The sequence below is a fragment of the Callithrix jacchus genome, chromosome 13, assembly GCF_049354715.1.
Source record: "Callithrix jacchus isolate 240 chromosome 13, calJac240_pri, whole genome shotgun sequence".
In the NCBI taxonomy this organism is placed as follows: Eukaryota; Metazoa; Chordata; class Mammalia; order Primates; family Cebidae; genus Callithrix; species Callithrix jacchus.
Window position 1 is genome coordinate 93,048,500 of NC_133514.1, and position 13,849 is coordinate 93,062,348.

The window sequence follows — 13,849 nt, forward strand, 5'->3', positions numbered from 1 at the left end:
CAATCTCTTTCCTTTTGGTTACTGTTTGCCTGGAAACTTGGTGCCAAATTTGCATCTTTTCTTTCCAATTGGGTGTACAAGGCCTTAGGATGTGAATTTTGGGTGCTAACCTTACCCTCGTTTTGTCTTTGTTTCCTCCCTTACTGATTTCTTGGCAGTGAGGATACTTTTTTAGAAAAAAGCTCCCTAGGAGATTCTAGAGTACAGTCTGGGGATAGGAACACTACTGTGGTCAGATCATGGTATCAGTGAATTTTTGAGCTAGATGTTACCTTCGAGATCTCAGGTGAAGTACCTTGGAAGAACTCAAGGCCCAATCATTTCCAAGCTATCAGCTCTGGTTGTGAATATAACTGAGACAGAACCCAGGCTTCTGTCCAGTGGGGACACTGTCCACTCCCTGTGCTGTTCTGACAAATACCTTGGGACACCTTCACCTGTGGTGACCCTGGTGTTCGCAGATTCTCCCCTTCTGGCTTAAAAACCTTGTGTGCTGAGAGAACCACTGCCTGAATTGTCTCCAGGAATTATAGGGAACAAGAAGTGAACAACAAAAAAACATTATTCACTTGCAAACAGCTGGCCCCATCTGCTAAGAGACTGAAATGAAATAAGCCCCTATATAGAGCTCTGTAGAGATTACATCAATGGTTCCTCTTGCATCAGAGTGTCAAGCATGTCATTTGACACTGGGTCACACTCCCGACTATTAAATGCCAGCTAGTCCCAAGGACAATGCTATCAGTATGAGCATGAACCCAAACTGAGGCTAAGCATCTCCCTTGGACTGAGGACTTCTCCTGACATGGTCCAAGAGTCTCTCAAAAGCTAGAGATCTTATAGCTTTGTCAGAGGTGGCAGAACATACCCTGACACCAGCCTACCCAGTTTCAATCCCAGCTATGCTACTTACTAGCTGTATGACCTCAAGCAGGCTACTTAAACTGTGTGCCTCAGGTTTTTCATCCTTAAAATGGAAATGATATTAATATTTATCTCCTACAGTTCTGGTGGGGATTAAATGAGTTAACACATGAGAAGAGCACTGGGTGTTGATTCAGGCAGTGTGGGCAAGGGTGCAAGAAAGCAAGAGCTTATCCACCCCTCCTGCCTTTTCTGATCACTCTCTACACACAGGGCATCCTGCCCAGGGTAGCTAACACCTGCCACCACTCACAGATGTTTGCCAAGCAGGAAACTTAAGGCAAAAAGCCTTTAAAAAAAAATAGGCGGTTTAAATCTGCTTTTCTTTGATTTTTCAAGCACGTGGATTGTAAAATACTAGATTTATTTTTATCCTCTCAAGTTAACTTTAGAAATCAGCAATGCCAATGCAGATCCCTATGGCTGGAAACCAAGACTGGGGGAGCTGGCATGTACACAGGGCTCCTGGCAGGATGCAATGGTCAACGCTCCCTCATTCCTGAGGCTGCACTCTGGCTGGAAAGTTAACTCACAACATTTGACTAAGCAAGTCTTGTCTTCTTGTTAACAGCCACAATAACCACCACCACCTTGGCATGCTCATGTTCTCAAAGGGCCAGTGCCAGACACCAGACTTTCTCTTTGTACTCCTGTCCCTCTGAGTGGATGAGCCCTCCTTCCTGACCTGGTATATATCACAGCAGGTTGACCAGGGGCAAATACCAAGGTCCTCACCCTGTTACTGGGCTCTCTGCCTTGCTTCCCCAATAAGGAGCCAAGTCAAACAAGGCCCCCTGTAGAACTCACACAGAGAAACACCCAGTGACAATCTCTTCTCAGAAAGTCTTGTCTTTTGCAAGAGCAGGGAAACAGAGATATTCTATTGCTAGCTGTGCACTGCTTTTGGGATCCTGTTCAGGGCCCCTGACTTAGGTGTAAAATGCCCTTTTTTCCTGCCCTACTGGGTCATGAGAAGCTTCAAAAATGTCCAGCATAGAATAAATACATTAAAACCAAATGACTTCCAAGGCCATACCTGATGGCTCCAACTCTAAAATTCTCTTTTTCTCTGCACCATGCACACTCTTCATGTCCTTTCCTTCCCTAGAAGGCACCCTCAGGGGCACTTGGAAGCCTGGTTCTGCGGTCACCTCTACACCTTTCATGCACAAAGTCACAGTGACCTCCATTCAACTCTGAGAGCCAATCGCAGCAGTGGGTGTACATGGGAAAGAACTGAAACTCTTCGGTAATGTTTGGGTTTAAAAAACCAGCACTGCCCTCATTATGGCCATGGGATCAGAGCTGGGGTGGAATCCTGGTCCCAGCACTTTCTTTCTGTGACCTTGGCAAGGTACTTGATGTCCCTGGCTCACCTTCTCCTCATATACAAAACAACCTCATAAGATTGTGTGAAGATCAAATAAGAGTGAACACAAAACACATATCGCAGAGGTTGGCACATGGTGGATGCTTCATAAATCCTCAGGAGGATCCATGCTGTTTGCCCTGTTGGCATAAAATTTCCTCCCTTATGATACAGCATGCGATGTATGTCACAGCCATCCTCTGTCCAGCAAGCCCAATGAACCACCTGAAACAGCCAAGTATCCAATAAAGGTCTTCTGAAGGGAAGGAGGACTGGCCACGTAGGCCACCAAAAAGTGGGTGCCTGGGTTTGTGCACGTACATGTGTGAGCCTTGTCTTTTCCACCAGACAGAAAGAGCCGAGGGTCCTGTGCTCATCCCGAATCTCTTGTACCACCTTGTGCAGTACCCAGCCCCCTGCAGGAATTTAATCAATGGCTTATTAGTCCTGTAATGGGCTGATATAAGAAGGCAGCCAGGGTAGAAAGAGGGCAAAGCTTAAAAATAAGAGCGCTAACCATTTCCCAGGTTTCTCCTACTGCATCCCAGGCCCTGCATATGCATTAGACCATTCATCTTCTTCCAGCCCTGTCAGACCCATTTTATGGATAAGAAAAGAGGTTCAGAGTAGTTATGTAGTCACTCAACTTTTAAGCAGAACTGAATTCTTATTTCCAAAGCAATTCTTATTTCCAAAAGCAGCAGACAGGCAGAAAGAGAGGAATAAGGGCAAGGTGATGCAGAGCATGGGCCCTGGAGCCAGATAGCTGGGGTTCAAGCCTTGGCCCTGCCACTGCCACCTGTGTGACTTTAGGATGATGGGTGTCCTTCCAGTGTCCTCAACTGTACAAAAAGGGGGATGGTAACACTTGACTTAGGAGGGCCGATATATTAAACAAGCTTCTCCAGACAAAGCACCAGCCCCATGCCTTGCAACAGCAAGCCCTCTGCGCACACAGGCTGCTGCTGCCATGACCCCATGCCACCCCTGCCGGTGCAAAACACCAGCACCTTAGGCTAGTGTGTCAGTTTCCTATTGCTACCGCAACAAGTTACCACCAAGTTATGACTCAAAATAGCATAAATCATTGTCTTACAGCTCTGGAGGCTGGGAGTCTGAAGGGGTCATCAGGGCTGCATTCTTCCTGGACACTCTAGGGGAGAGTCCACATCTTCATCTTCTCTGGCATCTCAAGGCTGCCTGCATCCCTTGGCTCAGAGCCTGCAACCCTCCCACCTCTGATTCTGTTATCAGTTCTCCTCTGAACCTGACCCTCCAGCCTCTTTCTTAGGAGGACCCCTGTGATTATATCAAGCCCACTCTTCCCATCCTACAGTTAATTTAATTGCATCTGCAATGTCCTTCTTGCCATATAAGGTAACACACTCATAGGTCCCAGGGCTGAGGATATCTTTAGGGGCCATCGATCTGCTTGCCACAGTTAGTATCTGCTGCTCCTGAGAACATCTGTGCTCCCTCAGGTCTTTGGCACATGCCGTTCCCCAAGGAAGCCATGGGCTATCTCAAACATGCCCCAACACCTGGGTGGGGAGTTGTGGACACTGACCTGCTCATCGATCTTCCGCTGCAGCTGGACCACCTTGTTCTCCATGCCCACGTTGAGGCGTTTCAGATGCTCTGCTGAGCGGGCCTCGATCCTGAGGGCCTTCAGCTCCTGCCTGGCCTTGAGCATCCGGAAAGCACATTGGATGACAATGGCTGCATCCCGCAGCCGCTGGAAGTGCCTGTGTGCCATCCAGCCCCGCACATGCTTCTGGATGATGGTGGCCTTGTGCTCCATGAGGACCTGGCAGGAGACAAGGATACACACCTTGTGGGTTTGCACTGCAGGACGGGAGTTAAGGAAGCATATATCACTGCCTGTGGAGGGGAGACCCCAGGGCAGCCTCAGTTCTAGGAACTACACAGAGAATGTGCCCCCTATGATTTAAGGCTTTGGTGGTGGTTTTATAACACATTTTAGTTAGGATCTGCAGCCACATATCCACAGGGAATCAGCTGTCAAACTCTTTTTAGCTTTTAATTTTTCTTTTATGGGTTAGGAAACCAGTCTGAAAACCACAAGGTTGTAGGGACATGATCATCCACTTGCTCTCCCTGCATTATCAGGTGGTGGTCCCCTCCTGGTAGCACTGAGCTTGAAGTGAGATCCTTCAGTGAGTGTCCACAGCAGGCTAATGGCTTATAATTACAAACTTGGTGTGTAACTCACTGGGTTTTTTTTTTTTTTATACCAAGTTAAAAAACCACTCAGGAAATGAAAGCATCATCAGTGTGCTCACCCTAGTATCTGGCAAAATAAATGTTTGTGGAATAATGAGTAAACAAGAAAACAGGCTGAGCGATGAATGGGGCCATGAGTGACAGAGCAGGGAGCCAAATCAGTGCTCACTCTTCACATGTGCCGCCACTGCTGGGTGCCTCCCAAACATCACCCACCCCATTCCATGGCAGCAGCACACCAATGCCACCCATCACCCAAGAATACTCGCAGAACCTTCTCCCACTGGCCTGGGTCTGCCACTGCCACCTGTGCACCAGGGTGTGCTCCACCCTGACCCCATTGTTATTATTCTCAATTTAGTGCTTTAGTTTTATTATTTAGAAAAATCACATCTTCTGTGATCATAGAAGAGACAGATGTTCATTTAATGAAAAAGAAAACCATTTTAGACATTTCCTTCCAATTTGTCTTTCAAGTCAGTTCTGTGTTTCAGATGTGTTGGTGTTACCTGGTTGAACAGATGTGTCCTGATTTGGGGCTCCCTAACCAAGAGTTTTGGCTTCACTGGAACAACACAAGAACAAGAGCCTGGCAGGGAAGATGTCGGGGTCTCCCTCCTGACCTCACCATGTTGGGCTTCAAGCTTCTGATCTGCTAAACGGAGGGGTTAGACCTGATGATGCCCAATACCACTGCCTGCTCTCAAGTCTGAATGAGCCTTAGATGGGTCACCTGGTCCTGCTGTTGGCTGGCCTGGGCCCTCGGGCAGGTGACATGGCTTCTCTGAGCAACTCAGGTATCAGAAGGGCTATAAAAATTGCCATGGTTGGATGCTGGGCCCCTTCAAAACTGATGTTGAAATCTGATCCCCTATGTTGGAGATGGAATCTAACGGGAGATATCACAGGGGCAGATCCCTCATGAACAAATAAATGCTGTTCTTCAAGGGTGAGTCCCCACTGTTGGTTCCCATTAGAGATACTTTTTTTTTTGTTTTTGGTTTTGAGATGAGGTCTCACACCATCGCATGGGCTGAAGTATAATGGCACGATCCCGGCTTACTGCAATCTCCACCTCCGAGGTTCAAACGGTTGTCCTGCCTTAGGCTCCTAAGTAGCTGGGATTACAGGTGCCCGCCACCACGCACAGCTAATTTTTGTATTTTTAGTAGAGACGGGGTTTCACTGTGTTGGCCAGGCTGGTCTCGAATTCCTGACCTCATGATCCGCCCACTTCTGGCTTAGAGCTGCTTGTTAAAAGAGCCACTTTTGTACTTCCTCTGTCACCAGGAGATCTCTGCACACACTGGTTTCTGCCTCCTGCTATGAGTGGAAGCAGCCGAGGCCCTCACCAGAAGCGGATGTTCAACTGTGAACTTTCCAGCCACCAGAGTTGTGAGCCAAATAAGCCCTCTTTTCTTCATAAATCACCCAGCCTCTGATATTGTTACAGCAACACTTCATGGACTAAGACAACAGTATGCACACCCATCCTACCTCGTGGGACTTCAGAAAGGATTTGGTGAGAGCAGAGACATGAAAGCATTTAGAGAAAGGTTGGGCGTGCTTGACGAAGGTTCGTGTTGGCAGTAATTCATCTGTTGCTGCTTTAGTTCTGAATCTGCAGCTGTGAGGCCCTCAGAGTGGCTACTCACCTGGCGGTAGGTTCTCCGCACAAACATGGCCCGAGTGAAGGCCTGGATGATGATGGCAGCCCTGCGGATCCTCTGGTAGGCCTGGTGGGCCCTCTGCATGCGGTAGTATTTCTGGAGCACCACGGCCGCTCTGGTCCTCCGCAGGTGCTCAGCCAGCCTGGGGAGCAAGAGGAAACTGGCAGTGTCAGGGAGAGTACTGACCGCGCTGATGCAGAGGACCCTGAGACATCTGCAAATGCAAACCCCTCCTTCTGTGGCCCTTTCTGGACACTCCAGGGCAAGCCAACTTTCTTCACCCTTAACAAATGCAGCAAATGCCTTAGGCATGTGATGCTGAGGCTAGAAAGGCAGTATTTGTTTTTTCTTTATGATCCCAAAAGGCTTCCTACAAGCTTCAAACTCAGTCAGAGTCTGGCCTCCTCTGGGATCCTTATCAGAGCACTCTCCTACCTCACTGTGCCTGGGCAGTCCTCAACCACTTCACAGCACTCTACATCATGCGTGCACACTGCTGCCTGTCCTCTCTTTGTACCTCCCCAGGCTGGGAGATTCCAGGGGCTGTGTCTCCATCACCCTGGATCCACTGCCTCTGACAGAGCAGGCACCAGGTAAGTATTTGCTGAGTGACTAAAACCTTCTCAGGCCCACACCAATCCCCCTCTGTTTTCTTTATCTCCTCAACCCTTTCTGCTCGGGATGCACTGAATGTGGCCATTTCCTCTCCTCTCTTGCCTTTCTACCTTCCTACCTCACCCCCTAAATAAGAAAGTCCCCTTCTGAAGGGTCTTGTTTGCTGCCAGGCCTGTAGCAAGTGCTCAGTTAGAGACTCAGTGTGAAATGTCAGAAAGGACCTTGGAAATCATTCAGCAAAGCCTCAAAGGAGGAGGTGACCCACTCAGCCCATGCATCACCTGTTGGCTGAAATGCATCTGATTCCCTAGTCTAGCTCTCTGTTTGGCCTCCAGACACAAGACTTTGTGGCAATTATTGTCACTTCTCCACAGAATTTCCTTTCTGGAGATGGCACTGGACTTGAACCAGGCCTGGGCCCAAAACCTGACCATCGAGGGTAGGGTCAGATGGCAGGCTATGTCTTCTGCCTGTCTTGGCTGACACACTCCTGCTGCTTTAGTGCCTCATCAGCCCAGTGATGTCAGTGAGGAAGGAACCCTGCTGTGGTTTCTTCTGCTCTGGGTGGAGCTGCGGGCGGGCAGGGGAGGCTGATTGGCATCCTGGCTCCACCCCTAGGTAGCTGCTTGTGCTTAGAAAAGTCACACTCTCTCCATCCTGGCTCTGTGCAGTAACTCACAAATGGGGCCTCCCAGGACCTTTTCAGCCCTAATTGCCCAACTCTGAGGCATTCTGAAATCTGTGGGATAAATAATGAGGCCGAGTGCAGGTTAACTGTGCCAGGCTGTATGGGTCTCTTTTCCTAAAAGTAGTTAGTTTTTGACTTTGGGGTTTAGGCAAAGGGGAAATGTGTGGCAAAACCAGCTGGTTCTAGTGTTGGTAGGATGCAGAGATACTGGGGAAACCAGGAGACGTGGGAACTAGACCTAACCCGAGGTGAGAAGGGTATTGGCTAGAGGAGTGCCCCAGTTGCCAGAAAAAAGCCAACATGTAGACATGGCCCCACCAGGAACCACTCTCGGCACAGAGGAAGAGAGAAACCAAGTAGTTGAGAGAGGCAGACCCCCATCCTCCCCACCATGCTCTGCTGCCCTGATCTGCCCTGGCTTGGCTCACCTGCGGGCCAGGTACCCTCGGCAGTACCTCTGCAGAGTTAAGGTAGCCCCCTTCAGCCTGTGGTATTTCACCTTCTGCAGCCACCCCCGGACAGTTTTCTGGATCATGATGGTGGCTGTCCGGAACTTGTCAGCCCGCAGCTTCTCCAGGTAGGCCACCTGGCCAGCTCGGAAGAAGATCTTGGTGCGGCCAAACTGGAACTTGTCGGGATCCTTTACAAGGCAGGGAGGGGACCTGGGTGGTCACCAGTGAGCAGAGAAATAACATGCCCCATACCACCCTCATTCATCCAATGCAGAATTCCCTGGCCAGACTTCACATACCCCTCTCTGTAGATAGACACAGTTTCAGCATTTGCTTAACAGACCCCAAGGCCCTACTACAGGCCAGACTCTGGAACATGGCAGTGAACAAGACACCTGCCTTCAGGGAACTGACATCATGGTGAGGGTAGATAGACAAGCAAATAAAGATGCTTTCTGTTTTCAGAGAATGGTGAGGATTATGAAGAAAACAAACTGGGGGCTGGGGATGGGATGGGGATGTTCAGAAAGGATGCTGGAGGAAGGCGGCTCTGTGGAGGTGACAGCTAAGCAAAGACCTAATGAGTGGAAGGAGGCAGCCATGGAAAACGGAGGAACATTCCAGGAGAAGGACAGAGCAGATACATATGTTTGGTGGTAGCAACTGCTGGGTATATCTGAGGATCAGGAGAGCCAGGATGGTTAGCTGGGGGAACTGAAGGTGAGTGATGGGAGGAGCCAATCACCAAAGGCCTCATAGGCTGCCAAATAAAATTGGGGTGAGAGCCACAAGCGAACTTTGAGTAAGGGAATGACCTGATCTGCTCGACATTTTTAAAAGATTATCCTCAAATGGATACAACACCACACAGTTGTATGTGTAATTACAGGGTGCAAATAACCCCCAAACAAAACTATGAGATTGTTTTGGACCTGTAATTACTGTCTTAATTACATCATTAGGTTAAAATTATCTGCCCTTCCCTGCCCTCACCCCTGTGGTTGAGGAAAGACGACCCAGCAGGGTGCCTGTGGACAAGCCTGGGACAGAGCACTGGGAGGGAAACCCACAATGACAGAGCTCTTTGTAAATCAACTGCCATCCCATTTTGCTCACTGGCATGAAGACCATAATGAGAAAGGAAGGAATGAGCCAAGTTCAAGGAAAACACACACACAAGAATGCATTTCATGTTGGCAAATGGCCCTGAAAAGTGCTGAGTCATCATTCTTCATAGGCAAGCTCTATTGGGTTACTAGGAGTCAGGTTCCACACACAGGGAAGGCTGTCCTGCCTGAGCTGAGGCTGAGCTGGCAGCACAACTTCTAGCTTGAGTGTCACCAACTGAGTCCCTGGCATGGGCCAGGCTGTTGGTGAAGCTGGCAGGAGTGGGCTCTGGGCCTGGCTGTCCTCTCTGTGTCTGCTCAGAGCCATGTACCCACTGGGCCTTCAGCTCAGGCCGAGAGGAACAGGGTCTGGATTGAGTCTGGGAGCTTTGAGGCAGTCAAGGCCCTGCTTTGATCTCTGCCCTGCTGGGGGCGGCTCCTGGCTGAGCCAGGAGGGGTCAGGAAGCCAAAGCAAGGTGGCTAAGCCCCTGTAATCAGGGGACAAGCCTAGGTCCTCCAGCTTAAGCAGAGCCGGAGGCTGGGGTCTGCCTACTGCATCCATGCAACCGGAGTACATGTGCTTCATTCCCTATTCTGGAAAAACCAGGAAGGGATGATATGCTGGGCAGAGCCACTGTTTTTCTGGACAAGGATTTCTCTGAGGGTCTTACCTGCTCCACCGAGACACCCATCAGCCTGATCTCCACACTGTCCTCACCCTGCATGTCTCCAGCACATCTCTCACCCAGATCTGCTTCCTCTAACCCTTAGAACTTACTATTCACTGATCAATCGATCATCTTTTGAGAACCTTTCTCCAAGAGTCAGACTGCAGCAGCTGAAAGCCACCTTAGCATCCATCTCAAGCCACTCCTTTTACTTCACAGATGATAAAACTGAAGCCTAGAGTGGTAAAGTGACTTGCTCGAGGTCACTTGAGCAAATATCAAAGGATAACCCCAGATCTGGGTGTCCCAGGCCACAAGTCTCCAACTGCAGCTCACCCCTTTTCATGACCCTGTCTCCACTACACAGCGCTCACATAGTCCCTTGTGCTCCATGGGCTCCCTGTAGGTGTTTGTTAACCTCCTTCATCCGTGTGATGAAGGTTCAGGCTTGCACGACAGCCAGTCTCCATGATGTGATCCTCTACAGTTAGAGTCATCATGACATTAGACTACTGGAGGGCAGAGCCCATTTAATGCACTCTTTTAAAACCCTCACACTAACCCCTCTAGATCACAGTACAAATAATTCAGTATGTATTGAAGAATAAACAAATTCAGGTTAAGAATGTTAGGGGCTATTCCTAAAATCCTTGCAGGGGATACGCCACCAGAATCTACTTTTCTACCCTAAACAGCCACAACAATTTGTTAAGACCTCACTGACAGCCTAATGAAGCAGCCCCAGCCCCAGGCTGCCCCTCCAGGAAGGAGGTCCTTAAGCACCTAGTGCCTGTCCTGCAGGCCACCTTTGTCCCCACTTCTCTCCTTATTGTTCTGTTCCAAACTGTACTTAGCACTTGCATGGGACAGGGTGGGGAACGGGCATGTGTCCCTCTAAGTTAACATGCAGCTGTGTCAAGTCTTAGTTTCTTGACATAAAGTCCTAGGTCACTCAGCATGATAAGTATGGGTGTCTGGATACGGCCCCAAGAAAAGAGGAAAAATAAAAAGGAGAAAATAGAAGGTGCCAAGGAAGTCTTTAGCTCTGGTCTCTATTCTGTCTCCAGGAAGGATAACTGTGCCCAGTGACATTACTCAATCCGACTAGATCAGAGGGCAATGTAGTTTAGACAGTGGGAGTTAGAGTCAGTCCACCTAGGCAAACTTGGGCAATTTATGTCAGCTTTCTGTGCCTCAGTTTCCTCATCTGTAAAATGAGGGTGATTCCTGTATATTCCTCATAGGATGAGCCATTACTGGCAGGTTTCTAGTCATGAACAGCTCTTGGCTGGTTCCCATGCAGCCAACTGCACAAACTCATACATTCCTGTGACAATCGGGAATTGTGTAAGGAACACAGCCACCACAGGACCCTTGCCATTTATGTGTTCACAGTCTGGTGAAATGATAAGCCCTCAATTACAACATAAGGGAATGCATGTAATAAGGGAAGGGAGGAGGTGAGTACTGCTGGCCCATAGAAGATGGAGTAGCTAACACCATTCAGGAGGCCAAGGAGGTATTTTAGAGCTCAGTTTGGAAGGAGAATAGCACTTCGTTAGGCAGGTGAAAGAGGGAAAAAGCATTTCAGGCAGAGGAAACAGCATGCATTCATATAACTTTTCTTCAGGCAAGTCACTTGTTCTTTCGTTCATTCCATAAAGATTAGGTGGGTTCTCCCTGTGTATTAGGCTCAGTGCTCATAACTAAGGAGGTGGCGTCAACATAAAGACACTGGCCTCTACCAGAAAGGACACACCCATCTGGAACATAGGTCAGCATGGTATGGACTCTAAGAGTGACATGAAGTACCCCAGGCACCACACATTGGACCAGGGAAAACAGGAGGGAGGAGCGGCACTGAAGCCGGGCACTGAGAAGCGGCAGGCTCCCCATCAGTAGAGAGAAGAGGCAGCTATGCCAGGAAAGGCCCAGTGTCCTGAGCATATTACATCAGCAGCCCCAGGCCATGGCATGGTCTTGTTAACTGAAGGGGACAGCGGTGTGGGGGCCGACTCAGCCAGTCTGATCTGGGCCCGCTCCAGAGTTCCCTGTCTAGGAATCAGAGGTCCTGGTGGCAAACCTGGAGAAATCCAGGGAAGGAACAGAAGAGGGAAACAATGACCCTAGACAAGTGAGAAGGCAGTCACATGGCAGAGCAGGCTACTCACAGGCCTTGAAATCAGCTGACCTTTAACAGAGATTTTTCTCATCCATAAAAAGTAAGATGCTAAAATGTGAACACTGATAGGTGGACCACAGCAAAAGCCTCAATCAACCAGAGTCCAACTAAATACAGCCCTTGATTAACCAGCCTGTTACCCCCTTACCCTGTAAAAAAAAAAAAAAAAAAAATGGCATGGCGGGGGTGGGGTTAGTATTTAGGCTCTCTTTTTAAAAAGGCAACTTTAAAGCTGTACATACATTTATGACGATATTCTGCAGTGTCTATAGCTAGACTTGAGCAGCTAAGATGATGCTCAGAAGATGGCAGTGACACATTCACAAAATAAAACATGACCTTAGATCTTGATCATCTGGCAATGAGCTACTCCAGATGAACAGATTTTCCTAACAAAATCATAACTTGAAAAATTAAAATTTCTGAGGTAATTATTTTTATCACCTTGTTCCAGTGACTTTTGATATAATTTAACCTTTATTGAGCCATTAATGATCACATTCTGCTGTCATCCCTGAAATGTCTGGCACCATGGAAATGTTGAAGGATTTGCCCCTCATAAAAGGCCCCAATAGCTCTGCTTCTATAGTTCTCCAGTCTCAGCTGTCAGGTGTGATTTCAAGTTGTTTCAATTAAAACATAAAATCCATTGCCTTACTTACAACAAATACCTGGGGGAGGGCCTGAGGCTGCTGATGCAACCAGCTAGATCCAGCAGCCACTTTCCCCTCTGCTGGCTTCAGGGCTGTGCCTGGGCTCCACATCAGAGTCCTTACCCAGGTGTACCCTATGGGTCGTGCTATGTAACCCCTGAGAACTGGAGAAGCTAGAGATCCTGGGCCAGCAGCTTGCAGTCAGGAGCAGCCTCATCATAAACCCCAGTGAGCTGTACAGAGTTCCATTTTCTATGCATGCTGAGCTGTGAAAAATGTTGGGAAGTGCCCTAGGTAGGTGAATGGGTTGCTTTATTTTTTCTAGTCACCGATGTAGGAAAACAGATTGATGCCCCAGAAATAGATTCAATAAGAAGGATGAAGACTAAAAAAAAAATGCAGATGACAATGCCACCCCCTCAATCTTTAGGGTCCTTGGAGCTGGGCTGTGTGGCTCACCTTGATGAGGTTCTCCAGGACAGACCTGCAGATGGCCTTTTTGTCCGTGTTGGCGAGCTCTCTCTTCTTGACCAGCACCCGATACCGGTTGAAAAAGTCATGGTAGGCCCACCTGGAGGGAAAGCAAAGGGGTGTCAGGTGACATGTCCTGCCTCTTGGCTACACAAGAGCCATGAGTGACCTCAGACAGTGCCCCACAGGGTCAATACTCTGGCACAAAGTCGTTCTCAGAGGAGCTAAGAACAGCCCCAGTGGAGTTTTGTCCTTCCCAGGGCCTTCCAAGAATTTCAGTGTGGAGGTGATTCTTGGAATTGTGGCTGGAAAAAAGGTGAGTTTTGAAAGTACTTCTTAGAGGACTGAACAGGAGGTTTATGACTGATATGGTTTGGCTGTGTCCCCACCCAAATCTCATCATAAATTCTATCACACATAATTCTCACGTGTTGAGGGAGGTACCCAGTGGGAGATAACTGAATCATCGGGATGGTGGCAGAAGAAAAGTCTCATGAGATTTGATGGTTTTATAAGAGGTGTCTCTTTTTGCTTGGTTCTCATTCTCTCTTGCCTGCCGCCATGTAAGATGTTTCTTTGTTCTTCCTTTGTCTTCCACCATGATTGTGAGTCCTCCCCAGCCATGTGGGGAGAGTCCATTAAAGCTCTTTTTCTTTATAAATTACCCAGTCTCAATTATGTCTTTATTAGCAGCATGAGAACAAACTAATACAGTGCTCAAGCATGCAGTGCTCCACTCCTCAGAAGCAGGAGCCTTACCTGGAGCACAGCCTTGATTTCAAATGTTGGTTTTCTTATAGAATACTG

The 13,849-nt window shown here is 48.5% G+C and overlaps 1 protein-coding gene across 8 annotated transcripts in view; it reads right to left on the minus strand.

The window, feature by feature from the left end:
• Nucleotides 1-13,849, minus strand: part of MYO5B (myosin VB) — a 390,326-nt gene that overhangs the window by 68,229 nt on the left and 308,248 nt on the right. For all 8 annotated transcript variants that reach the window (XM_008979769.5, XM_008979768.5, XM_054244178.2 and 5 more), the window contains 4 exons: nucleotides 13,031-13,142; nucleotides 7,939-8,150; nucleotides 6,193-6,349; nucleotides 3,861-4,100 (listed from right to left, as the gene is read on the minus strand). In XM_008979769.5, coding sequence (XP_008978017.4) covers nucleotides 3,861-4,100; nucleotides 6,193-6,349; nucleotides 7,939-8,150; nucleotides 13,031-13,142 — 721 coding nt within the window. The remainder of the gene's footprint in view (nucleotides 1-3,860; nucleotides 4,101-6,192; nucleotides 6,350-7,938; nucleotides 8,151-13,030; nucleotides 13,143-13,849) is intronic.